This window comes from Pimephales promelas, chromosome 10 (assembly GCF_988280905.1).
Source record: "Pimephales promelas chromosome 10, fPimPro1.hap1.1, whole genome shotgun sequence".
NCBI lineage: Eukaryota > Metazoa > Chordata > Actinopteri > Cypriniformes > Leuciscidae > Pimephales > Pimephales promelas.
This window is the reverse complement of record NC_142778.1, coordinates 2433266-2459067: the sequence shown is the minus strand read 5'-3', so window position 1 is coordinate 2459067 and position 25802 is coordinate 2433266. Positions and strand designations below refer to the sequence as shown.

The 25802-nt window shown below is 40.2% G+C and overlaps 1 protein-coding gene across 11 annotated transcripts in view; it reads left to right on the top strand.

Annotated features, from left to right (window-relative positions):
• The window catches only part of ets1 (ETS proto-oncogene 1, transcription factor), a 63243-nt gene that overhangs the window by 19966 nt on the left and 17475 nt on the right, over positions 1-25802 (top strand). The window contains exons 1-7 of one of the 11 annotated variants that reach the window (XM_039647513.2): positions 8128-8380; positions 18880-18999; positions 19203-19232; positions 20169-20369; positions 21703-21780; positions 23232-23477; positions 25418-25678. In XM_039647513.2, coding sequence (XP_039503447.1) covers positions 8323-8380; positions 18880-18999; positions 19203-19232; positions 20169-20369; positions 21703-21780; positions 23232-23477; positions 25418-25678 — 994 coding nt within the window. In that variant the 5' untranslated portion in view covers positions 8128-8322. Of the gene's footprint in view, positions 1-8127; positions 8381-12593; positions 12611-17491; positions 17605-18879; positions 19000-19202; positions 19233-20168; positions 20370-21702; positions 21781-23231; positions 23478-25417; positions 25679-25802 lie in introns of those variants that run through there. The other 10 variants (XM_089135274.1, XM_089135271.1, XM_089135270.1 and 7 more) reach the window with 10 other exon arrangements.

Below are 25802 nucleotides of genomic sequence, written 5' to 3'. Positions count from 1 at the left end.
GGGCCAAGGCCCATTTTTTCTGGGTTAAAATAAACAGACGACTGGCGGGGGTCTGGGGGTTATGGGAAAGGAGGAAACCGTGATGCTAATCAGTCCTACACACACTTCCCCCAACTGTAAAACAAAACAAGAGAGAACGAGAGGAGAGAGAGAGAGAGAGATTTAGCTATAAGTGCGCATGAGCGAAAGTTCAGGACTACAGCTCCACTTAGCAAGGTCAAGTGTCGAAACCAGCAGAGAACCAGTTCCTCTCCAAATCATTTTATTTCTTCATTATGATTTTCGCAAAGCCGATCCACGTAACACGATGTTACAAAATCAAATGTATAGGGAACATTTGCACAAGCAGAACATCCAGAATTTGCATAATTAAAGGGACAGAACAATTTCGTCACAGCCTCACCCTCCAGATCTGTGGAACATAAAGGATCGTCACGTGAAGCTTAATGTTTTAGCGTATATTTTCTATTCAGAGAAGGCCATGGGTATTTATTTATGTCTTTAAAATGTAAAAACCACCATAAAGCTACCACATTACTCATTTTGTGGTTGTGTTGTTGGGCATGTGTCATTGGTGTTTTAAATTGAGTTGAGAGAGAGAAAGTCACACAGATGTGATTTAATGAATGCAGTGTTTTAAAGGCCTGTGTATCATTGCATTCCTGCAGTATATGATGGATTCAATAAGACAGCCGACCTCTGACCTCTCAGATCAATGGACTGAGGAGCGGCAGCACTGCGGCCTGCTGTCGGTCGAGTGTGTGTGTGTAAAAGAGAGAAAGACTGGGGGGCAGAGACGTCGAGAGAGGGGAGGAGGAGACGGGGCGAGATGGAGGGATGTAATTTAATTTGCCACACAATGGGGTGAATAGCAGACACGTGGTGGAGCTAATGGAGGAGAGAGATGTCCTTTTTAGCAGCGCTAATTGATAAGAAAGAGCTTAGCCTTTGTTCAACTCGTTCCCCGTCGGTAAAACCCCCATCTGCTTTTCAGGGTCCTACACACACACACAATACACAAAGACAAGTGTGTCTGCTACATTTATATATATATCTGTTTGTATTTGTGTGTGTGTGGAAGTGTGAATGCTACATTGTTTAATGATCAGTATCACTGTGAGAAAGTCTCTAATATTGCTTTATTTTGTATTGAAGCATTACAGTTAATACCGTGTGGCGAACCGGTTCAGCTATTTAGCAAATAATAGCCTAGTGTTTATACTAAACATTAATTGTAAGCTAAAATTATTTGTTTATGGACTGTTTTGTTATTTATTGGTTATAATTTACTGTTTAAAAACTGTTTATAAAGTGCTAATCAATTTAATTTCGCAAAGAGTTACAAAGAACTGACAAGTAACGTTGAATAAAACGTGAGGTAAAAAATCTTGATTTATTTACAGGTTTGAATTTTTTTTTTTGAACAATTACAATTCATTGGTTCTTTGCCATAAACAAATCACAAAATGTGAACTGTTTTGTGATTATTTTTGTTTGAGGTATTTAAAGGAGTAGTTCACTTTAAAAAAAAATTGCTGATAATTTACTCAGCCCCATGTCATCCAAGATGTCCATGTCTTTCTTTCTTCAGTCGAAAAGAAATGGAGGTTTTGATGAAAACACTCCAGGATTTTTCTCCATATAATGGACTTCAATGGGAACCAAACGGTTCAAGGTCCAAAAGAGAGTTTTAGTGCAAACTACAAACTGTTCACAGGGCTTTAAACGATTCCAGACGATGAATAAGGGTCTTATCAAGCGAAATGATCGCTCATGTAACAAATAAACAACAAAGTTTAAGTTTTATAAGCTCAAATGCTCGCCTTGCTCTGTTCTGTGATGCGCGTTCGTGACTCCCCTGTTCGAACTCATTCATCAAAATGAACGAATCTTTTCCAGAGTCAACTCGTTCATTTCTTTTTTTTTTTTGAATAAACCAAATGACACGAAAAAAGATTCGTTCATCAATTTTTTTTTTTCATTTTGTATTTTCAGAAAAAATATCATATGCTATGTCAGACATGAATTATTCCTAGCATAAAGGCTATTTCATGTCATGCATAAACTCTTCCCGTTAGCATCTATGGCTTGTTTGTTTCATTATTCTGATGTTGTGCCGCTCAACTCTCACCCGGCCTGATCTGATCCCTCATAAGTGTGGGAACCATGACAACAGCACATGGAGATCAGAGAAGCTGTGTCGTCCACCAGAGAGGGTGAAGCTTCGGGATTGAAGCTTAATGAAGTCCTTAACACAGCCTGACTCTCTCCTCAGGGTAAATTCCCATACAACTATGACGAGTTGCGAGGCGAAGCACATGCTTCCAGTAAGTGTGACGGGCCAGAAGGAGTTTTTCCTTCGCCGTATCCTGGAGACTGCTTGTTTTGGGGAGTCAACAACTTAAGATGTCTCTTGCGATCCATGTTGGAGAATGAATGAATTTCAAATTTTATGAATCAAAACCAAAACTCCCTTGTGTTCATGCAGAATGTCTTACAATTCCAGAAGCTTTGGCTACCTACATTGCAAAGAGTGAGAAGCTGTGCTAAAGAGCAAGTTTATAAACCTAATTTAACCCATACAAATGATTTTTTTTGTTGCTAAATTAATGTATTTAGGTTGAATCCGTGATGCTTTATATATATATGAAATGAACATATATATATATATGTTCATTTGTTTTGACTAAAACCAGTTAATTCACTTTTTTTTCTTCAACGTACAATTCCCATAGACTTAGCCGAGAACTTATTCTGGTCAAGACTGGATGGTAAACAATGGTTTTTGATTTACACAATTTTCCATCATATAATTCAGTGGAAAACTGAATTATAAGCTGAACCAAGATGGAAGAATCATGAGAAAATGATTTCATGATGGTGAACAATCAGCCAATGGAGACTACAAACTGAAACATTCATGGACCTTAATGGCCTGAGTTTTGAAGCTCCAAAAAGCGCATCCATCCATCCATCCATCATAAAAGGGTTTCCCTTTATTTTGATGGTCCCTTTAACACATTCCATTGACTAACGTTGCATCTACATGTCAATTAAATCTCAGTAGAGTATAGGCCTATGTCACGAAAAAATTGAAGACCGGAGTAGGGATACGGGTCTTCCGGTTCGCTTTTTACAATGGTGGAGTCCGATGAATACCGCTTGACCAAATATCTCCGCAACATGCCTGAAGTCACATATGACGATGTGGTTTAAAACAACCCAACATCTTTTAGAGTGTGATCTTTCGCTTTTATCAATTCTCACACTCTAAAAAATGCTGGGTTGTTTCAACCCAAAGTTGGGTCAAATATGGACAAACCCAAATGTTAGATTAAAAATGTAATCCCAACTACAACATTCACTTTCAATTGTAATTTTTTTAAATTACAATTTTAACATATACTTCTTACAAAAATGCATCATTTCGCGTAACAGAAGGCCTTTATTAACCCCCTGAAGCTGTATGGACTACTTTTATGATGGATGGATGGATGGATGGATGCAATTTTTTGGACACTATTCAATGCCATTGAAAAGCAGGGAAGAGCCATGATATTGTTTAACATAACTCTTATTCTGTTCGGCTGAAAGAAGAAAGTCATATATACCGATGGCTTGAGGAAGAATAAATTATGAGATAATTTTAATTTTTGGTTGAAGGATTCAAAAACAGCCATGGCATCAATCAGAAGTGATACAACAGATTAAACTGGTATCAAAATAGCATTGACAGACTGCAGGCTGGGAGTATAAGGAGAAAAAGGGGCCACTCAGCAACCTCTGGCTCTGATATTAGTCAGCAACCCCATTAGTCTTAATGGCCGCCCCTGGGCGCGAGGGAGCCTGGTCTATCCTTTTAAAACTACATGCAAGGAGCTCATTAAGACTTAAAACAAAGCGGGTAGTGAGAGGGGGTCGAGTGGACGAGTGAATGAGTGAGTGACAGAAGGGGGAGACGTGAGAGATCCCTCCTTCCATTAAGATCCCTTCCCCCTTCCAGCTCTCATTGACGGGCTTTTGCGACCACAAAAGCCCCATAAAGGCTCAGCCATCTCCATAATCGCTCATATCTGTCGGATGAAACACTATCCAGACAGCTTAATGGACACTCTGTAGAATCCCTGTTTCAAAATCCATACCTAATCAATAACGCTGGCTCCCCGGCCTCTCAGCAGCACTTGCAGATGTGCACCGTCGTCCTCGCAGCCTAGTATTGACCTGGCTAATAGGGTTATTCTGAATGCAGAGACCCGAGCCGGTCGCATTTCGTACAGCAGGTTTCCATCGCTGAAGCTCTTTGTGGAGAATACGGTAGGTCAGAATTAGTTTCACGGAAACTCAACAGTCGGCGATGACGCGGCTAAGTGTTCTAGGCAGCCGTTCCCACAGTTGTCAAAACCGTTGCGCTCCACTTAGGAAACGAGCGGATCAGCACATGAAAATTGCTAAGGCAATCTGTTGCCATGGCAACTAATTAAGTTAGAGCAGTCGCAGGCCCTCATCCCTCCACCTCCATTCACCTCCTTTTAGACACGAGTCAATCTTTCCTCAAATCCATACGCAGGGTGATTTGATTTATTCAATTGAATTTCAGCTGTTCACAGCGTCAGTCAAACCCAACCGGATATGCACTCATTGAGGTTTGAGCACTGTTTGAAAGAGCGGCAGTTCTTGTGTAGGACAGGTGTTTGATGATTAGCAAAGTTACACATAGCCCATGCCAACAGAAAACATTTGCCTGAAATGTCTCGTTTATAGTCCCGACATTATTTCCATCACGTCCAACATTGTCACCATATTGTACATTTGCCGACTAGCTGATTTGACCCGCCCAAAAAGACACTGTTTTATCATTGCAAGGGCAGCGAAAGATGGTATGAACTTCCAACACCAGTGTCATAGTTATACACCGTAGATATAATAGTTCACAGCTGCTCATGAAGCATTGGGAGCTGAAACGCACCGGCTATGGGTATAAGGGGCATTACACTTCTGACCAATCACAACAGACTGGACCAGCTGACCAATCAGAGCATACTGGACCAGCTGACTAATCAGAGTAGACTGGATCAGCTGACCAATCAAAGCAGACTGGACCAGCTGACCAATCATAGCAGACTGGATCAGTTAACCAATCAGAGCAGACTGGACCAGCTGACCAATCACAACAGACTGGGCCAGCTGACCAATCAGAGCAGACTGGACCAGCTAACCAATCAAAGGAGACTGGATCAGCTGACCAATCAAAGCAGACTGGACCAGTTAACCAGTCAGAGCAGACTGGACCAGCTGACCAATCACAACAGACTGGACCAGCTGACCAATCAGAGCAGACTGGACTAGTTAAACAGTCAGAGCAGACTGGACCAGCTGACCAATCAGTGCAGACTGGACTAGTTAACCAATCAGAGCAGACTGGATCAGCTGACCAATCAAAGCAGACTGGTCCAGCTGACTAATTACATCAGACTGGACCAGCTGACCAATCAGAGCAGACTGGACCAGTTAACCAGTCAGAGCAGACTGGATCAGCTGACCAATCAAAGCAGACTGGACCAACCAATCAGAACAGACTGGACCAGCTGACCAATCACAACAGACTGGACCAGCTGACCAATCAGAGCAGACTGGGATTTTTTGGAAAGATGGGCTTATTAATTATAATAATTTGATTATATATATATATATATATATATATATATATATATATATTTTTTTTTTTTTTTTTTTTTTTTTTAGGTTTTTATTAGAAAAATGAGGCCTCCAAAAGTTGTCAATGACTCTAATCCCTGGCTGTGGGTGTGGCGAGAGGATCCTCTGTTAAATCCTGTCTTGGATTTTTACTGATCTAGTGAAGGTGGGCAGGAAATACGCTGAGGTGTTTATGAGGGCTGGGTCCAAGTTATGAGAGCACTCGTTACTTTCTGATCATTTGCAGACTATTAGCCAGACGGGAGACGTATCTTTTTATCTTCTTTAGTTCCTCGTATGATTCCCGTGCTCGGACGAGAGTTCAACTGAGCACAGCATCAGCCATTCACCATGACAAATGAGATACTAAAACACGAGCCAGCAATACACTGTTTATCAGTGTTTTTAAATAGACTGAATAGTTTTCTTGTCCTTGGCAGTTTTTCCTTGAGAGAGTGAGGTGTGTCGCGTTCATCATGTGGAGGTCAGCTTGTCTTGGCTTTTAAAGAACAGCACAAGCAAGTACATGGACGTTTGCGAACTATTATGGTGATGACACTTTCAGCAGTAGATTGCAATAGTGGAGTTAGGCAATTGTTTTCATTGAGATGAAGAAATAGCTCAAGACTATTCACACAGATGATGGACAATATGTGATCTCCGTTTCTTTGTGAAACTGCTCTCTTTGTCAATATCAGCTTCTCTGTGTGTAACAGTATAAGTGAAATTAACAAATAGCAAGTTCCCATTACTATTTAAGTGGCCATTGTGCACAAGAAATGAGCAAATTTGTTTCCAGGTCAGATGTAATCACAGCTTCGTGATCCCCGATGACAAATGCAACACAACATCTCATTGGTGGAGCTTCACTTTAGTGCAAAAAGAAAGTGGGGATGCAAAAGACAGATTTGAATATGAAAAGCGTGTTTACACATAACTGTACAGTTAGGCCTATTTGTCCTATTTAAATATGACTCCCAATCGTGGAAAACCATGTATCAGAAGCTGAGTGCTGAGTCTTGTGCTCAGCCAATAGAAAACAAGATGTGTGCTGATTGTAATGACTTGCTCTTAAAGGAGTAGTTCACTTAAAAAAAAATAAAAATAAAAAAAAATAATAATTTATTAGATAATTTACTCACCCCCATGTCATGCAAGATATCCATGTCATTCTTTCTTCAGTCGGAAAGAAATCAAGGTTTTTGATGAAAACATTCCAGGATTTTTCTCCATATAATGGACTTCAATGGGAACCAAACGGTTCAAGGTCCAGAAGACACTTTCAGTACAAACTGCAAACTACGAAGGGTTTTAATGACACCAGATGATGAATAAGGGTCTTATCAAGAAAAAAACAAAGTTTAAGTTTTAAAAGCTTAAATGCTCATCTGCTCTGTTCTGTGATGACTCTCCTGTTCGAACTCGTTTATCAAAATTGGTTCATTCAACGAACGAAATGAACAAGTTGACTCTGGAAAAGATTTGTTCATTTTGATAAACGAGTTCGAATAGGAGAGTCACAAACACGCGTCACAGAACAGAGCAAGGTGACCATTTGAGCTTATAAAACTTAAACTTTGTTATTTATTTATTAAATGAGCGATCGTTTCGCTTGATAAGACCCTTATTCATCGTCTGGAATCGTTTAAAGCCCTTTGAACAGTTTGCAGTTTGAACTGAAACTGTCTTTTGGATCTTGAACCGTTTGGTTCCCATTGAAGTCCATTATATGGAGAAAAATCCTGGAATGTTTTCATCAAAAACCTTAATTACTTTTCGACTGAAGAATGAATGATATGGACATCTTGGATGGCATGGGGGCGAGTAATTATCAGCAAAAGCTTTGTAGCCTACTCATCGTTTAAAGATCCACAGCTAGAGTAGACAGTTCTGGCAGACTGAAAAGCAGGAATTCATAATTGTTTACTTTATGACCATCTGTATAATTGTTTTTACTTACCAAATATATGTGCACATTTTTGTGTGATTGTTTTGATTATTATGAAACTATACATAGCTTATTAAAAATATTAAATATTTCATGTTCATGAAGTGGAATTCTGATACCTGAATACAGCGCACTGATTCACAATATGAAATAAAAAATAAAAAAAATAATTAATAAAAAATAATACTATTTTTTATTGAATTTGCGCTTCAAATTGATGGCCATGTATTATTGTTGCTGAAGTGTGAACATTGAGCTCAGCTGATTAGTCTGTTTGGTGAACGTTTTGAGATGACGAGCAGCTCCAACGCTTCCAGTGCCTTGGCGTCGCGTGCGTCGCGTCCAGGGAGAGACGCAGCAGGGTGAAGTGTAATTGAATTGAATTGAATCAGCGAGTAACGCCGCCCACTTTACGCGGGGATCAGCCTCTTCCGTGCCGCACACAGAACCGCCCTGACCGGGGTAACTAACAGAGGAGAGGGAGGGAATGAGCGCCTGATTGAGATAGAGCTGAGAAAGAGAGAGGGAGGAAGAGAGACATTTCAATACTTCAGAGGTCGGATCTTGTTAAGGGAAAGCCTGTCTTGTTTCTAAGACACTCCCGGCACATAGACGGACTTTGGAGGAGGCGTTTGGGACTAAAAACATACAAACAGACTTTGTACACTGAATGCGTGACCATGACGGCAGCTGTCGATATTAAGCCGTTAACTATAATAAAATCTGAAAAAGTAGACGGTAAGTACGCTTTCTCATCGTTATCGTTTTGATTTTGCATTGCAAAACGGGTCTTCGTCACTTGTTCAGTCAGTTATGAATAACTTTTGTGCATGATGTCTTGCCTGTGAAATGCATTGGAACCGAGATACAGATTTGATGTCAAACAGAACATTTCCGAAACTCGTTGCAACATAAAATGTGTTTGATCAGCGAGTGATAGACAGGTATAAAAGCCTGCGTGTGGCGCTCCAGATGTGCCAGTCATTGATTTACTGCCATACACACAGTCTTTGTTATGTAATATACTGCTAATCAATTTAACAGTGAGCACATGTAGTTTACTCTTTGGATAGCCTAATTTCATCCAAGTCAATGAATATGTTTTATATGTGGTCACAATTATAACCGGTGGGGAAAAGTTGCTCAATAAGACTAAATAAAAGTTGCATAGAATAGACTAACATAATGTTGTACTGTCAGGCAGTTGTGGGGAAAAATATATAATGTATATATATTATATTTAATGTAACTATTTTTTTTTTCAATGTTATTATGTGAATAACACATAATAACATTGAAACCCCCCACTGGCCACAAATGTGACCACCTATCACGAGGCAGCAATTATAGATTATTCATACACTTTTAAAATGTTATAGTAATTAATGATTGAAATGAAGAAAAGAACATTCCTCCTTTTATGGATCTTTCTGATTGCTCTGGTCATGTGACTACCACCAGTCTTGTAAACGTGCTCTTATATGAAAATTAGTCAATCTTCTCGTTTATAGTTGACAACTTTGTAAATGTCTAAAATGTTATCTGCAGGATCACAAACTGTGGTGTTGCATTAGGATATTCAGAACATTTTGTCTTTTATTGTCATTTGAGCTGCTATATTGATTATGTTGAGAACTGTACTCTTTTATTGCAACATTTCAAGAATGAGCGCAACATATTCATTTAGCAAATACTGTACATGACGAGTCTGACACCAGACTGATGTTGATGGCCTCTCATGACACACTTTACCGCTTAACATTGTCGTGTTTCATTTAATGCATGTCCAGCAGGCTTGAATTTTAACTTCAAGAGCCATTATATTTATATTGAGCTGGCTTTCCGAACATTGCATCATCTAATGTGGTTGTGTATTTAGTGCAAGTTCATTATTTGGTCATTGGCTGAGCCCTGGGCTTTCTTTTCTTTTTTTTATGCAGATATTATGGTCATCCTTCTTTCTTTCTTGCTTGCTTTCTGTTTTGATGCAAGTGTGCTTGTGCAATCTCATGCATGCTTGTCATGGCAGGGAAATTCCCTCTTGGGTAAAGAGTGGTCAGTGTCAACTGAATGAAGTTTGCCATGATGCTGCTTTACTGTCCATTCATACCACATCCATTAACCCCCACCGCTGCTGACCCAGCCTGCCTCAGGAGGGGCTGCATGCCTGACCAGGGTGAAGGGAGGGAGGGAGAGAAGATGCCATGCTGGTTAAGTAGTCAGCAGTCTCACACTCCCCCTCTGTACTCCTGAAGACTGGAATAAAGCGACGAGTATGCAAGTGGGATGTTAGTGTTAGCACATGCCTTGGCCCGCTGTACTTGTACTCTTTAAGAATATGACCCTCTTCCCTGGCCCGGAAGGGCAGGGTGAGTTCAGTGGCCGCTAGTTTCCCTATGATAAAATGCTGACTGGCTTCAACCACAGCTGATGGCTAAACGCACATAATTCTGACTCCCTAACTCTCACACAGACTCGCACACCACCAGCTGTTAAGACATCACGGAAAAAAAGGCATTCACCTTTGCGTGTCAGAACGAAAGCTAAAACATAATAGCTTTAGTGTGATGTGCAAGATGTGGTATGAATCATTACCACACTTGCATATTCTCGCATGCACACGGGCCTGGCTCTCTTTTCGCACACAGTCGCAGAGTTTACATTTGAAAATGCACTGGCACATGAACATGTGCGAACACTCACCAACACACAAGCACAAGCTTTCTCCTTGCATGGAAAAACACTTGTGTGCTGTTAAAAAAAGTGCTGATACTTGCAGCGGGGGTTGCCAAAATATCGTGCTATCTTGCAAAACAATTTCTCAAGACAAGCTCCCCCGAGTTCAGTCAACCGTGAGTGTTCAGGCCAGGGTGAACGCAGCTCACTGGCAAAGACCGTAAAATCCATGTAAGACATGTTTACTGCTAGTCTTCTGGAAGAATGGATCTGTGCACCTTGTGGGTCCCATGTTCTGCACAAGTGCCAGTATGAGTGTAAAGCTCTGGCAGACTGATATCATCACAGATTATAGTTTCTAACATGCACACGGAGAGGCCGTTGACATTAAGCACCTGATCCCGGTTTGTATTGAGTCTTAAATCATGCTATGTCTCGAAGACAACGGCTAGCACAAAAACAAGGCCGCCTCCCCCCCACCCCCATTTGCCTTTTGACTCTGTTTATACAAAAGTGATGAATGGTTGAATTCAATCAAGAGTCACACAAAAGTTGTTTAGAGTTCAGTCAAGATTATCTGATTTACCCCGGAGACATGTAGCGCATGAAGAGACAATAGGACCTACACAAGAGCTTCGATAAACACACTTGCATTCATTAATTGAATTGCTAAAATAAGACTGCATATGGAGTTAGCACAAAACGATCTCCAAGTACCAACAAAAAAAGTTGTGAAAGTATGAATCATGTGTTGTGGAACGGCCTTATGGTCAAAGATAAACCCATCTGCTACTAAAATGGTTAATGCTAGCCTGGTCCAACCCAGCAAGTCTTGCTGTTCCAGAAGTCTTCAGCATCTTCTGAGAGAAAGGGGCGTTGTCAAAATGCTTGATAATGGGGTCACTTCTTTCATCTTTGCCCAAAGTCTACTTAGCACAGTGAAATGAGTCAGCAACAACATGAGAGACAGCCAGGGGCCACCTCCCACTCATTTCGTCCTAGAGAAATAACCCTTGATGAGGATATTTCGCCTTCCCTTTCTCCTTCTTTCTCACTCATGCCCCATGTCCGTCTCAAGGTTCAGTGAGTGACAGGAATGTCTGAGGATTGGGTGGGCTGCCTATTGCCCACTTTTATCTGATTAAGACACTGCACTCTCTCATCCCAAACCCCTGGTAGGCCCCGCTCAAACACCCTTGCTTTAGGTACCAACACACTGGGCACTAGCGCAAAAGCACCATCCATGCATTATTAGGCATATATGCAACCTTTCGAGATTATGTGTTTGAATATGACTAGCCTATTCACACGTTTGCCAGGCCTAAGCATGCCTTGCCTACCTGACAGCTGTGCAAATACAGACATGGGCAATCAAGGTTAGTCTGATGCGGGCCAAACAAATGACACACGCAATTTTTATAGTTTGTGTACGAGTCACTTCAGAAAGAATTTACCTACGTGAAGTGTAGGGTATGCACGATTTAAGTTAATTTTTGAAACTCAGAATTGATTCATCAGACTCAAGCCTTGAGGCAAAGATGAAACATCGTTAGATCAGAAAGTCTTGCCTACTGTTCGTGACTCCCCCTTCACAGAATGTCCACTGGTTTAATGACTCCCCTGTCAGAAATTCTTTCTGGTAAACGCACATTTTTTATAGTTCCCTTTTAAAGTGTAGTCATCAAAGGGTAAAGGCAGGTCCTAGCCTTTATTCGTTCAAGTTATTGGCAGAAGGTACCGGCACAAACAAACTCTTTCCGAATCGTTACATGCGTCAGGACTGACTGAACGATACGTCAGAGCCGTTTTCACTGTAGCATGCTTGCGAAAGCCGTCCTGACCCACTTCACTGTGTTTCAGTTTGAAGTCTTCCCAACAGTTATCTCTGGCCCTGCTTCTCTGAACTTCAAAAGACTAAAACAAAAGCAAGAGACACAGCATGTCCCAGAGCAGGGAAGAAATAACAACCACAGTGTATTTTTTCCCCTACATTTTACAGCACCCATTTTCTCCCCTATGTCTCTCTCTCTCTTTTTCCTCCTTGAATTTGTCTCTCTACCGTCTGTGGGCCACATGGGCTCTTGCCTCGTCTCCCTGGCCCCTGATGTGGCGTCTGCCTAGTGCTGTCTTCTCATCCCCGCCGCGTGCTACAGGCTAATTACTGAGTCACAGCCCCTGCCGAGCTGACTCCAGCACCCACCCCTCCTCCCGTAAGACATTAGCCCTTCCCAGTCCCTCTGACGCTCTCTGGTGGGCTCCAGACCGCCTCCTGGGTGGTGGGAGGCCCTTGAGGTGAGTAAGCCAGCCGGACCGGTGCCTGTCTTTCCATGCCACTCTTGTTTTTTTGATGTGGCTGTTTTGCAGATGTCTACCGAGTACAACGGAGAGACATAGAGTGTGGCGTTGGGTCTGCTTTTGAGATCAGAGCGGCATCCCGACTGGTTCCGGCTACGTGTCTCACAGTTTAGGGAGGCAGAGGAAGACCTGTATCCCAGATTCAGCTCTCCCATCGGTGTATGCTCTTTCACCAAGTCACCTGTTTTAGGGCTCAGTAGTCAGAGCTGGTTTTGCAATTTTCCTACTTTTGTCCCACCTCTTTGAACACATTTCCTACCTTAGAGGCATATTGACGGAACGCTTCTGGCTACCAGTCCGGTTACACATGGGATCTTAAGCTGTTCTCCGAGGTCCAGGTGTTTGGCTGTGGCTAGGTTTACAGTCTCTCTCAGTTTGTGAGTGCTACTTGATGTACAGCTGAATAGAAGGCACATGATCCTTGGCAGTCACAAGAGCCGCCACAGCTGGGACGCTTTCTCGTTCAACCTTCTCCCTGCTATCTACATATTTCTGACAGAGAGGCTCTGCTCGGGTGATTTAGGGATGAGACGGTTAAAGGCGTTCTGTGTAGGTGTCTGGACCGGTTCCAAGAGGCAGTCATAATGAGGGCTAGTCTTTGACTTTGTTCACTTACACAAGTAGAACATGGTGGGATGCGACCACTCGCCCCTTTCTCATACAACCACATTGATAGTGTGCAAATGGAACCTGTTTAAGGCGTTTAACTAGTTTCAAATTGCTGAGACTTCTGCTTTTGACACATTTGATGTTGACTTTTGTCACCATAGAGAATTTTACTGAAAAGATGAATCACTTTAGTCGCTTTGATGATGCTTTAGCACACTGTCGTGTTCTGCAGTTTGCAGTGTATTTCAGAACATTGCATCTTCTTTTCCAGCCTCCCATTCATCTATTTTGGGCTTGTGAACTCTTTTCATTGTTGCAGCTGTGGTACTTTACTCTACGTACAGTTAATTGTGTAATTGGACCATTTAGGACTGAACTCAAAGGCACATTGGTTTTTAGGTCACAAATACAGAACAAGCTCACAGAAAAATCCCAATCCACATTAGCGATTGTAAACCAAGGCAGGAATGTGTGGTGCGATACATAAAAACAATGCGGTCTCTGGGGAATTCATTTACTGAGAATGCATCTGTTGGCGATTGGCTGGATCCACAATAGCAGACAACATTAGCCATTAGCTTGCTAATTGCATGCAGAGCTTTCCTTCCTTAATTTCCCTGGTACTGAAAGCTGCTTGCTCATAAACTTAGCTCAGGCATGACTGACTACTCTTATATAAATTCACTTTGATCAGAAATGCTTTTGGACATATTTATATCCATTGCTGGAAACATGTCCCCCCCCCCCCTCATTAAGTGCTGCAATTTCAGGTACACTTAGAGGACGCTATTGGAGGTTTCTAGGAAGAATGTCGCTGAAAGTAAACTGTTTGTCAAGATCATCATTTGTTTGTTCAGACGTCTAAACAGCATGATTCACCGATCCATGTGCTCTCATGGTCTTTTTGAGGTGTTCACTCCTCTTTCTATTTGCATGCTGCAAACTGCCTCCGCTTAACTCTGCAGTATGCATAGTGGCATTGCTATACGTATCTCTGTAATGCATCGCAAGCCAGTTGCGGACAGTTCAAAAGCATGATTGCAGACGGAAAAGTTGATAAGAGCTAGGTTGTGGTAGGGCAAACGGTTATAGGTCTATAGGTACCAGTAGTAGGACTGTTTCAACCCTACCAGACATAACAATTCATTGTTTGAAACAAGAACTTGTTGAAGAATGCCCATTTTAAAGTGGTTCCTGTCAGTCATTGTGATTTGAATGCTCATTGAAGGTGTTTTAATGTGTGTGTGTGTGTGAGTGGGTTAGACCATCTAGTGAACCCGGGACACCCACTGGCTGGATCTCTAAGAATATCCACAGTGTTCCAGGGCGGGAAAGCCCCCGACTCGTGACCTCGACAGGGTGGACGGGCTCTGCGTGGCCTTTGGGAGCTCGATCGTGGGCCGCTGCTATTCCTGTCTCGGCCCGGCCCGGTCTGCATGCTTTCAGATGGAAATCTAAACAGTGGGCAGAACAAGCACTTCTCTCACTGGATCCCCCACCCTAGACCGTGCCTTGTTCAGCACAGACCTGCTGTGTGAATGGCCCTCCTTCATGCGGGCCAGGTTTAACAGTCACTCTGTGAAAGATAATGCGAGAGATAAAGAACTGAAGGTGTTTTATGGCCCACCCTGACACCCCGCTGAGACGCACATTTGTCAAAGGCCAGAACCTGGCTTTTTGTGGGTTGAAAATATCCAACAACCTTGTTTTCAGGCTGGATTTTGATGGCGTCTCTGAATTGAAACAGAAAGAAAGAAACATGTGATGACGAATGCTAATTTGGCATACAGACACCGCACAAAAAAACATTCAGAAGCTTTAATACCGTCCAGACAATTGAAGGACTCAAACGAGCTATTTGGCTTTTATTACACACCCACTCGCTGTCTCTCATGCACTTAAGACAGACCCCGGACACGCACATTCTTTGAAGTGTGTCTAATTTTAGAATGAACCGTTAACACTATCATCAATGTGTGATCTGTTAGGCCCTGTCTATATGCATGCAAGTCATTAAACCATTGAATGTACTATGGAAAACACTGAATGGAGTTGGTGGGCGGGACCCTGTGGTCATGCCAACAGTGATGTCATCCCTTTGGGGACTCCATTCATGCTGTCTTGGATGCTCTCACATTACAGATAAGTGAATCACCCAACCCCACCCAACTCATTGAGACAACCAGGGCCTCATGACCATAATCACAATTTCACAGTCCTCCACTAATGCACAGCCGAGAACGGTGGATTTGTACTCAACCCCACCACCCAATACACACCTGTACTTATACTGTAAGTTAAGAAGGTTTTCAGGCCCAATATCTATTGGCCCTTCATAAACTCTAAACAATGTTGGGTTGTTTAAACCCAAATTTGGGTTAAAAATGTAACTTCAACTGTAATTTTTTTGACAGTTGAACATTTGGGTTTGTCCATATTCGACCCAAATTTGGGTTGAAACGACCCAGCATTTTTTAGAGTGTAGAAAGAATCACCATGGATTCATATTCGACGATGTTTAGTTACTCTCTATGGAAATTGATATAATCCTAATTTCATTCCATTAAACTTAACCTGCTCAGGTAATCAATTGCTTCGTAGAAAAATAGTGTTGGTTCCGCCAATAAAGTGCCATGTGATATCGTGTGGAAAGCTGAATTGAAGAATATCACAATTTAAAGTAGTCAAGAAAATGCCAAAACATTTGAAGTATTCAAGTGAACAATGTCTTGAAATGGCTAATAAATAAACCAAACTAAATGAACTAAAAACAAATCCAAAAGAACATTTTACTAAATATTTGCCTTCAACAAAGAAGAAACAGGGGTTAAAGTCCATTTTATATTTAGTCAGTGAATTATGTATTGGCATGAACTCTGAGAATGGGATGATTAGTATATTGACTTCCAATAGTATATACAAGTGAACAGACCATGTTTGATTGTTGCCTCAGCGTGATTGGTCAATGATAATGTGAGTTTGCTGAATATTTCTTCCAGAGATCTGTTGATGAAAAGGATCTTTGTAAACAGCTCACTATCCTTTTGTTTCAGGTGTCCTTGCAGATACATGAACACTTTTTTTTTTAATTCAAATGAATAAAAGATTTATCCACTAACAGAAAAATGTTATTTTCATAGCATGCCCCATCCCTCTTGTAAGAGCTGGCTTTTTGTCATCTAAACCACTTCAAATCCCTTTTTGTTCGTTCACAATTCACTTTGTGTTTGTCATTAATATAAAATCCTGTTATTTGTTAAGCTGCTGTTTCATATTGTCCAAGTAAAACATGTTTCCTTTACCGGCGGGGCGGGGGTCTTTTTTGGCAGATCAGTTTAGGCCTTGTATCGCCTAATGTGAAAAAGGGCCTCTTCTCTCGTGAATGAAGCCTCTGACGTCCAGATGGCTCTAATGCGCAATTAAACACTGTAAATGGAGACTCTAATCCAATCACACGAGAGCACGACATTGTTTTTCTCCATTTAGACACTCTGCATAATGCATCACTGCAAATCCTTCCCTGTTCGAGTCAAGCAGGGTAGCAGATCGCGAGGAGGACGGGGATTGAGGTTAGGAGGGACAGCTGTTGTGCATTCTTGGCTGGGTTATGTCGTGATGTGGATCGACAACAGCGAGTGCAAACCCATACGGCGCCCAGGGCTGGCAGTTTAAAAACCGCGCGGAGATGCCAGAACATCTGGGTGTCTGTGAAAAAAACAAGTCTGGCCTGTGCATTTTAGCTCCCAGACGGATTCATTGTGCCTGAGTCACAGTCTGACGTTTTCTGACGGCCACCAGTAATAGAATAATCACCCCTCACCGTGCATCCAGCACGCCTTTGATCGCACAACGGCCCTTTGCTCGGCTCTGTGGCATTCTTTAGACCCTTTGGGGGTTTCTTTCTCTGGAACTGCCACCCCGGCAGTCCTAATTGGATCAGTGGAAGTCATCGGGTACTGTTTAACTCATCAAAGACCTCTCTGTGTCCTGCTGGGTGCCCACGAGCTTTCCAACACTGCAGTGTCTGTTCGACACCCTGCAGCCTGCTGTGACATCATCACCCTCTGCCACGACCTCTGACCCCTAACTGTTGACCCCTGCCAACACAGACCCCTCTGTCAATGGCTGGACATGGAGATGGGACAGCTTGCTGGGCTGACGGGATTGTGGGAAGGTGGTCATCGGTGTAGAATCTGACCTGTCAGGTCAGGTTGGAGGTGGTTGATGATGGTGTGCATATGTCCAGCAGACATGGAGGACAACTACAGTCCGTTGTGTGATGCTGAGGCTGCGGGTTTACTGGCTGTATATGATCTCTTGCCGTACACTGATTTACTTATAATACCTCTGGATAGGGATTTTGTGGAGTTGAAGCTCAGGCTGCAGATGTTTACATATGAGATGCTTTATTTTGTTTCGTTTCGTTTAGTTTCATATTTTGTGTTTGTTTAATTTTCACTTTTTTTTTTTCTATTATGTGCACTGATTTTTTTGTGGAATTGAAGCTCTGGCTCCAGATGTTTACCTTTTATTTAATTTAATTTCGTTTCATTTTGTTTTGTTTCGTTTCATATTTTGTGTTTGTTTAATTTTCTAAAAAAAATTTTCTAGTATTATTATTATTTTTTTTTTTAATTATGTACACTGATTTATATATATTAACTCCGGATAGGGATTTTGTGGAATTGAAGCTCAGGCTCCAGATGTTTACCTTTTATTTAATTTCATTTCGTTTCATTTTGTTTCATATATGAGATGCATACATATGAGATGCTTTTATTTCGGATTAATTTCATTTAATTTCGGTTTCATTTTTGCCTCATTTCGTTTCATTTCATATTTTGTGTTTGTTTAATTTTCAATTTTTTTTCTAGTATTATTATTATTTTTTTTTTTTAATTATGTGCACTGATTTACCTATATTAACTCCGGATAGGGATTTTGTGGAATTGAAGCTCAGGCTCCAGATGTTTACCTTTTATTTAATTTCATGTTTTGTTTAATTTTGTTTCATATTTTGTGTTTGTTTAATTTTCATTTTTTTTTTTTTTGTAGTATTATTATTTTTTAATTATGTGCACTGATTTATATATATTAACTCCGAATAGGGATTTTGTGGAAATTGAAGCTCAGGCTGCAGATGTTTACATATGAGATGCTTTTATTTCGGATTAATTTTGTTTCATTTCGTTTCATTTCATATTTTGTGTGTTTTAATTTTCTTTTTTTTTTCTATTATTTTTTTAATTATGTGCGCTGATTTACTTATTGCTTATGTACTTATTAAATATAAAACTTAAATAATATACAGTATATATAAAAAATAATACTTATTACTTATTTACTTATTATTTATTAATTCTGGATAGGGATTTTGTGGAATTGAAGCTCAGGCTGCAGATGTTTGCATATGAGATGCTTTGGTTTCATTTAGTTTCATTTCATATTTTGTGTTTGTTTAATTTTCTCTTTTTTTTCTAGTATTATTTTTTTTATTATGTGTATTTATTTGTTTGTGAAATCTAGTATAGTTAATCTGATTTGAGAATGTGTGTGTGATGGGTGATGAGGTATTTTGTCTGTGTTCGGTCCAACAGATCTGGAGTGTGCGGATGTTCCTCTACTGACTCCAGGGAGTAAAGAAATGATGTCACAGGCTCTTCTGGCCACATTCAGTGGCTTCACCAGGGAGCAACAGCGACTCTCCATCCCTAAAGGTCCTAATCTCTAAAGCACTTATAAAAAAAAAAAAAAACACTATCCAACTGTTTAGACTAAATCTTATATTCATTGTTTCTTATCTTATTTCTGTTGCTCTCTCTCTTAAAGGGAAAGTTCACTTAAAAATGAAAGTACTGTCATTATTTACTCACCCTGTTCCCAACGTGTATAACTTTCTTTCTTCCATGGAACACAAAAGGAGATTATACGGGTTTGGAAAAACATCACGGTGAGTAAATAATGACAGAAATGTAATATTTTAAGTGAACTTTCCCTCTTAAAAGACATGTTTAAGACACATTTGAGAACTCACTGATTATGTTAATGACACTGGACATTTTCCAACTTGTTATTTATCGTATTAATAGGAGGAGAAAAGAAATGTTAGATAGAGGAAAAATGGAAAAGCAAAGTATTTTTCTTGTTTCTGGCCCAGTGGGCTGTTTTTTTAATTTTTTTAGATTGCCTAAAAAGAGATCTTGCAAGATAGACACATTGCACTCTGAACTGAAGCAGCCGAGGTTATGAATTATGCTTCCCAAACTATGGCAGACCGCATGATGGCTTTGCTTACTGTGTGTAGGGTGGCTGAAGTCTGTGTCAGGTCTGCGTCTATCTAGAAATAGCTGAATGAAGAGAAACGACAGTCAGAGATAGAGATAGAGTTAGTGTGCAAGCTAAAATTACAGGCGTTTCAGTTCCTCCCATCACAGCATCAAATGTGTAGCAAAGTCAGCTGATCATTTCCCATGAGCCACTAAATATTGGTTAACACTTTACAATACGGTTTGTCATTTAACTTAGTCATTGTAAATAACATGAGCAATTTGTTACTGTGTTTTTTAATCTTTGTTAACATTGGTTAATAAAAATACAGCTGTTCATTGTTAGTTCATATTAAATCACCTAATGTTAACAAGAAGTGTTATGCTATATTATATTAAAATGCTGTATCCGTGCCGTTTGTTATTAATGTTATCTAACAAACATTACTGTAAAATGCTACCAAATATATTGTACGCATCAGCATAAACACACAATATTAGACTGTTTGTTGTTCTGAGGTAGAGCAAACGTACTTAACCGATGCTTTCTCTTGATGATTATGAACAATAAGTATATAATATATGACGCAATCTGCATATGCATGTTTTCACCTCTCTAGACCCCCGCGAGTGGACGAACGCCCACGTGAGAGAATGGTTGACCTGGACGGTAAACGAGTTCAGTCTGAAGAATGTGGACTTCCATAAGTTCAGCATGGACGGGGCCAATCTCTGTGCCCTGGGGAAAGATCGGTTCCTGGACCTGGCTCCTGACTTCGTGGGCGATATCCTCTGGGAGCATTTAGAGATGCTGCAGAAAGGTAGACACCCACATCTGCAGACAGCGGTGCTATTTTAGGCTATGTTTACACCGAAACGATCTGAAGAGAAAACGCAAAAGTGGCGTTGCGTTATCACTTTTTATTATTGGTGGGAAATCGCATGCGTATGGTGACGCAAAAGTGTGTGAAACCTGATGTAGTATGCACTCCAGGCAGCTAGGTGGCAATGTGAGGCACTGCCACACAACACCAAGTCCGCGCGCCTGCGTACAACCTTCACTGTCTAGGAGATTTTGCGTTTTTACCCTTTACACGGGAACGCGGCGGCGGCGGCGGTGGTGGTGGTTTCACTTTTTTGCGTTTTTAAGTTTAAAAACGGCGTCACCGTGACGTATAAAAGAAAGGCACATCGATAAAATATTTTTACGTTTTCACCCGCAAGCGTCCTCGTGTAAACAGGGTCTTCGTATCAATGAAGTCTATTACAGTTTTTGTAAAAAAAAATATTTTTCATTTTCACATTTTCTGTTTTAATTGTAATATTTAAGTGTTAGTATGGTTTTTTTTTTTTGTCATTTTTTAGTTCTTCAACTGTAAATGAGCAACTAGCTGAAATAAAAAAATATTTTATTTTAGTTCATTATTATTTTGCTTCAAATAATGCATTTTTTATGGTTTTAGTTAATGATAATAACCCTGGATTCAATAAATGTTAAATTCAGACAGTAATATCATATTAATAATTATGCTGTTTTTTATTGTTATATTATGTGTATAATAATAATCATAATAATTATATATATATATATATTTATATATATATATGTGTGTGTTTTTTTATATTTATTTATTTATTTATTTATTTATTTATATATATATATATATATATATATATATATATATATATATTTTTTTTTTTTTATATTTATTTATTTATTTATTTATATAATGGTTTCAAATATTTTATATTTGTTTTACCAGCATGTATAATTTGACTGTAGGCTGTTCATGGTTGCCCCAAACAACTCGACACATTAATATGTAATCCGACAGACATACAGTCACATGTGTGAGTCTCTGCAAAACTCAAAATGCAAAATCTTAATTTTGAGTTGTAATGTTATTTCTAAAGTGACTATTACAAGAGTAAGCTAAGCAGTTCAGTAACTCGCCTTCAGCTAAAGTATAAATTGTAGATGATCTATGCTGTGATGTCAAATGCTGGATGCATGTGATAGGCGTCACATTTAGAAAAACCTGTTAAGTAAACAGCACACTGACATTCAGATCAAAGTAGTTTCCGTTGTTATCTAACAGCTTGGGCTTGGAAGTGTGCATGGTTTCAGTGATGTGTGTTGTTTTCTTCACACAGAAGACCCGAAGCATTTCCCCGTCAATGGTCTGACCTCCAGTTTCCAGGAATCCCGCTACCCCTCAGACTACTTTTTCAGTGAGTATCTGGCATTTCATCATCACTGCACCTGAGAACACGTTCACCGCTTCTGCCATGACTATAGTGGGAAATGATCTAATGATCTGTGTGTGGAGGAGGTTAAACCTTCCTTAAAGGAAGAGTTCATCCATAAATGGCATTTCTGCCATTATTAACCTAGCCTTACGCCATTCAAGCATGTATTATGTTAAGTACACTCAAAAAACAACTATGGTCAAGCAAGAAAATTATATAAAAGCAGCATGAAAGGGGTTCAAATGACTTTGGAAGATCGGCAATATTAAAACTAATATTTAATTTCTTCTTTATGGACAAAATGGCTGGTATTAATTATTCAAATAAAACACTAACAACTAAAATAAGTTGTTTTCAATGCTACAAGTGAATTTGGGCATCACAACATTATAATATTTTGATATTCACTCATTTTAGTGTCGGTGTTTGCTAATATTAGCCAATATTTCAAATTATTGAGTGAGTGTTGCACATCAAACGCAATGAGTATTAATTAAATGTCTAATATTGATCGATGCAATAAAATACAAATCTTGATGACAAATATGCTATCAGTTACATGCAATTTAAAGGAGTAGTTCACTTTAAAAAAAAAAAAAAAAAACTTTTGCTGATTATTTACTCACCCCCATGTCATCCAAGATGTCCACGTCTTTCTTTCTTCAGTCGAAAAGAAATTAAGGTTTTTGATGAAAACATTCCAGGATTTTTCTCCATATAATGGACTTCAATGGGAACCAAACGGTTCAAGGTCCAAAAGACACTTTCAGTGCAAACTGTTTAAAGGGCTTTAAACGATTCCAGATGATCACTCATTAAAAATATAAAAAAATAACAAAGTTTAAGTTTTTTGTGATGCGCGTTCGTGACTCTCCTGTTCGAACTCGTTCATCCAAATGAACAAATCTATTTTCGAGTCATTTCAACTAAATGAATCAACAAACGAAATGACTCAGAAAAATTATTCGTTAAACGAGTTCGAACAGGAGAGTCACGAACGCGCATCGCATAAAACTTAAACTTTGTTATTTATTTTTTAAATGAGCGATCGTTTCGCTTGATAAGACCCTTATTCATCGCCTGGTCTCGTTTAAAGCCCTTTGAACAGTTTGCAGTTTGCACTGAAACTCTCATTTGGACCTTGAACTCTTTGGTTCCCATTGAAGTCCATTATATCCTGGAATGTTTTCATCAAAAACCTTAATTTCTTTTCGACTGAAGAAAGAAAGACGTGGACATCTCGGATGACATGGGGGTGAGTAAATTATCAGAAAAAGTTTTTTTTTTTTTTTTTAAAGTGAACTACTCCTTTAAGTCGTTATTCACTGAAAATCTCAAATCAAACAGGTTGGACATTTTTAGCATTTTTGGTGCAAACATGAACCGTCATTAAATGGAAAAGGTCTTCTTTTTAAATCTTCCCTCTCCTCCAGACTATGGCATTGAGCATCCTCAGTGCGTGCCTCCTTCCGAATACTCGGAGCCGAGCTTCATAACCGAGTCCTACCAGACCCTTCACCCGATCAGCTCAGAAGACCTGCTGTCGCTCAAATACGAGAGCGAGTATCCCAACGTCATCCTGCGAGACGCACCTCTCAATCCACTGCAGGGAGACTACTTTTCAGTCAAACAGGAAGTCGTGTCCCCTGACAACATGTGTGTGGGTCGCATCAGCAGAGGTGAGTCTGGCCCGAAGGTCATGCGTTGTGATGCACGATTCCCTCTCGTTTAGAAGCTCGAGTCGGGGCTTAAACGCATCCCATCACGCTCGCAATGAAAACATCTCGCATTACTGCAGTTATGTGCCAGGGAATGAAGCAGACCGTTGGGTTTATTTGTGGTCCTATCACACACCATCTCGAGATGTACTCGACTGCCTGCGGTGGGGAAAAGGAGAGAAAAACAAAGATGTTTGCTTCAAAGTGAGACGCGTTTGAAGCCACAGAGCGCTGGTAGCTGTCTTTTGTGTCAGCGCGTCCTTGTGAGGTTTAGGTACTGGGGTAGGAGGTGTTTTTGTGAACCTTGGGTTCTCGTAAGGAGCGAGAGGTGCAAAGCGTGAAAAGAGCGTTCCGGTTTCTCATCAAGTAACTTCACCTCACGTACGTTTGGTTTCACTCCCACTCGTCTCGCTCTTCACGCTCTAACCGTCATGCAGCTGAACAAACGATCCAGATTTGGATTGGACATTGAGATTTGTCAAAAAGCGCTTGTATGTTATTGAACAACGAGTTACACGCGGGCTTTATGTGCTGTAAATCCCAGCTTTGTGTTTTTTGGGGGTTTTTTTCTTGCGTGGGAAAGAATTTGTGGTGCCACCAAACTCGCATGTGGCTTCAATTTTTCAATTGAAGATTTGAGGATCAGGCCCAGCTCTGTATTATCTTTCATTCTGTAATTGACATTTACTCCAGACTGGTCTTTTATCTGCAGTTTGGCCCGAAATAGAGAGGCAATTTGTTTTGATTTTCTTCCAATTAGAGAAAACCCAAATATTTCCAAATAAGAGAAACACAGTGTGGTGAGATTTTTTTTCCACGTGGTTGTGGCTGGTGCACTCGCTAAAAACTTTGGTTAGAAATATAAGATCAGGGTCCTCGTTTATTTCATCCTAAAGTTCAGGAATGCCGTCTCATTGGGCAGACTGTAAAAAATACCTTAAAGGTTGCCTTAAAGGAGTCGTTCACTTTAAAAAAAAATGTTGCTGATAATTTACTCACCCCCTTGTCGTCCAAGATGTCTGTCATTCTTTATTCAGTCAAAAAGAAATTAAGGTTTTTGATTAAAACATTCCAGGATATAATGGACTTCAATGGGAACCAAACGGTTCAAGGTCCAAAAGACAGTTTCAGTGCAAACTGCAACCTGTTCAATATTCTTTAAACGATTCCAGACGATGAATAAGGGTCTTATCAAGTGAAACGATCGCTCATTTAAAAAATAAATAACAAAGTTTAAGTTTTATGAGCTCAAATGCTCGCCTTGCTCTGTTCTGTGATGAGCGTTCGTGACTCCTGTTCGAATTCGTTCATCAAAATGAACGAATCTTTTTTCGTGCCATTTAGTTCATTCAATAAACGAAATGAACGAGTTGACTCAGGAAAAGATTCGTTCATTTTGATGAACGAGTTTGAATGGGAGAGTCACGAACGTGCATTACAGAACAGAGCAAGGCCAGTTGAGCTTATAAAACAAACCTTGTTATTATTATTATTTTTTTTTAAATGAGCGATCGTTTCGCTTGATAAGACCCTTATTCATTGTCTTGAATCACTTAAAGCCCTTTGAACAATTTGCAGTTTGCACTGAAACTGTCTTTTGGACCTTCAACCATTTGGTCCCCATTGAAGTCCATTATATGGAGAAAATCCTAGAATCCTGGAAAAAAAAAAGTATTTTTTTTTTTTTTTAAGTGAACTACCTTTAAGATTGAAGGAGATTGGTTTAATCAACAGAAAATCAATAAGTGAAGCCCATGTTATATATATAAAAGAAAAGTTTGTCATAAGTCAATGTTCTGTGAAGATATTTTGAAGCATGCCCATACCCACACAACATGCATTGGTTCTGTTTGAATATGTGGATTGGAAAATGTTTAATGACACTGAAATCTCCGTCTCAGGTAAGCTGGGAGGTCAAGATTCGTTCGAGAGCATCGACAGTTTCGAGAGCTGTGATAGGCTGACGCAGTCCTGGAGCAGTCAGTCGTCGTTCAACAGCTTACAGAGAGTTCCCTCGTACGACAGCTTCGACTCGGAGGACTACCCCACGGCACTGCACGGACACAAACCAAAGGGAACCTTCAAAGACTACGTGCGCGAGCGCTCGGACCTCAGCAAGGACAAGCCGGTCATCCCGGCGGCTGCGCTCGCTGGCTACACAGGTCAGCGTTAACTCTCACAACCCACTTTATTGCAGTAGACGCAGATATGTCCACGTTTTAAATTCACAGTCAAAGCCAAATAACAGAGATGACAACTCTGGAAGTTGTACAAGTAAAAGTGTTG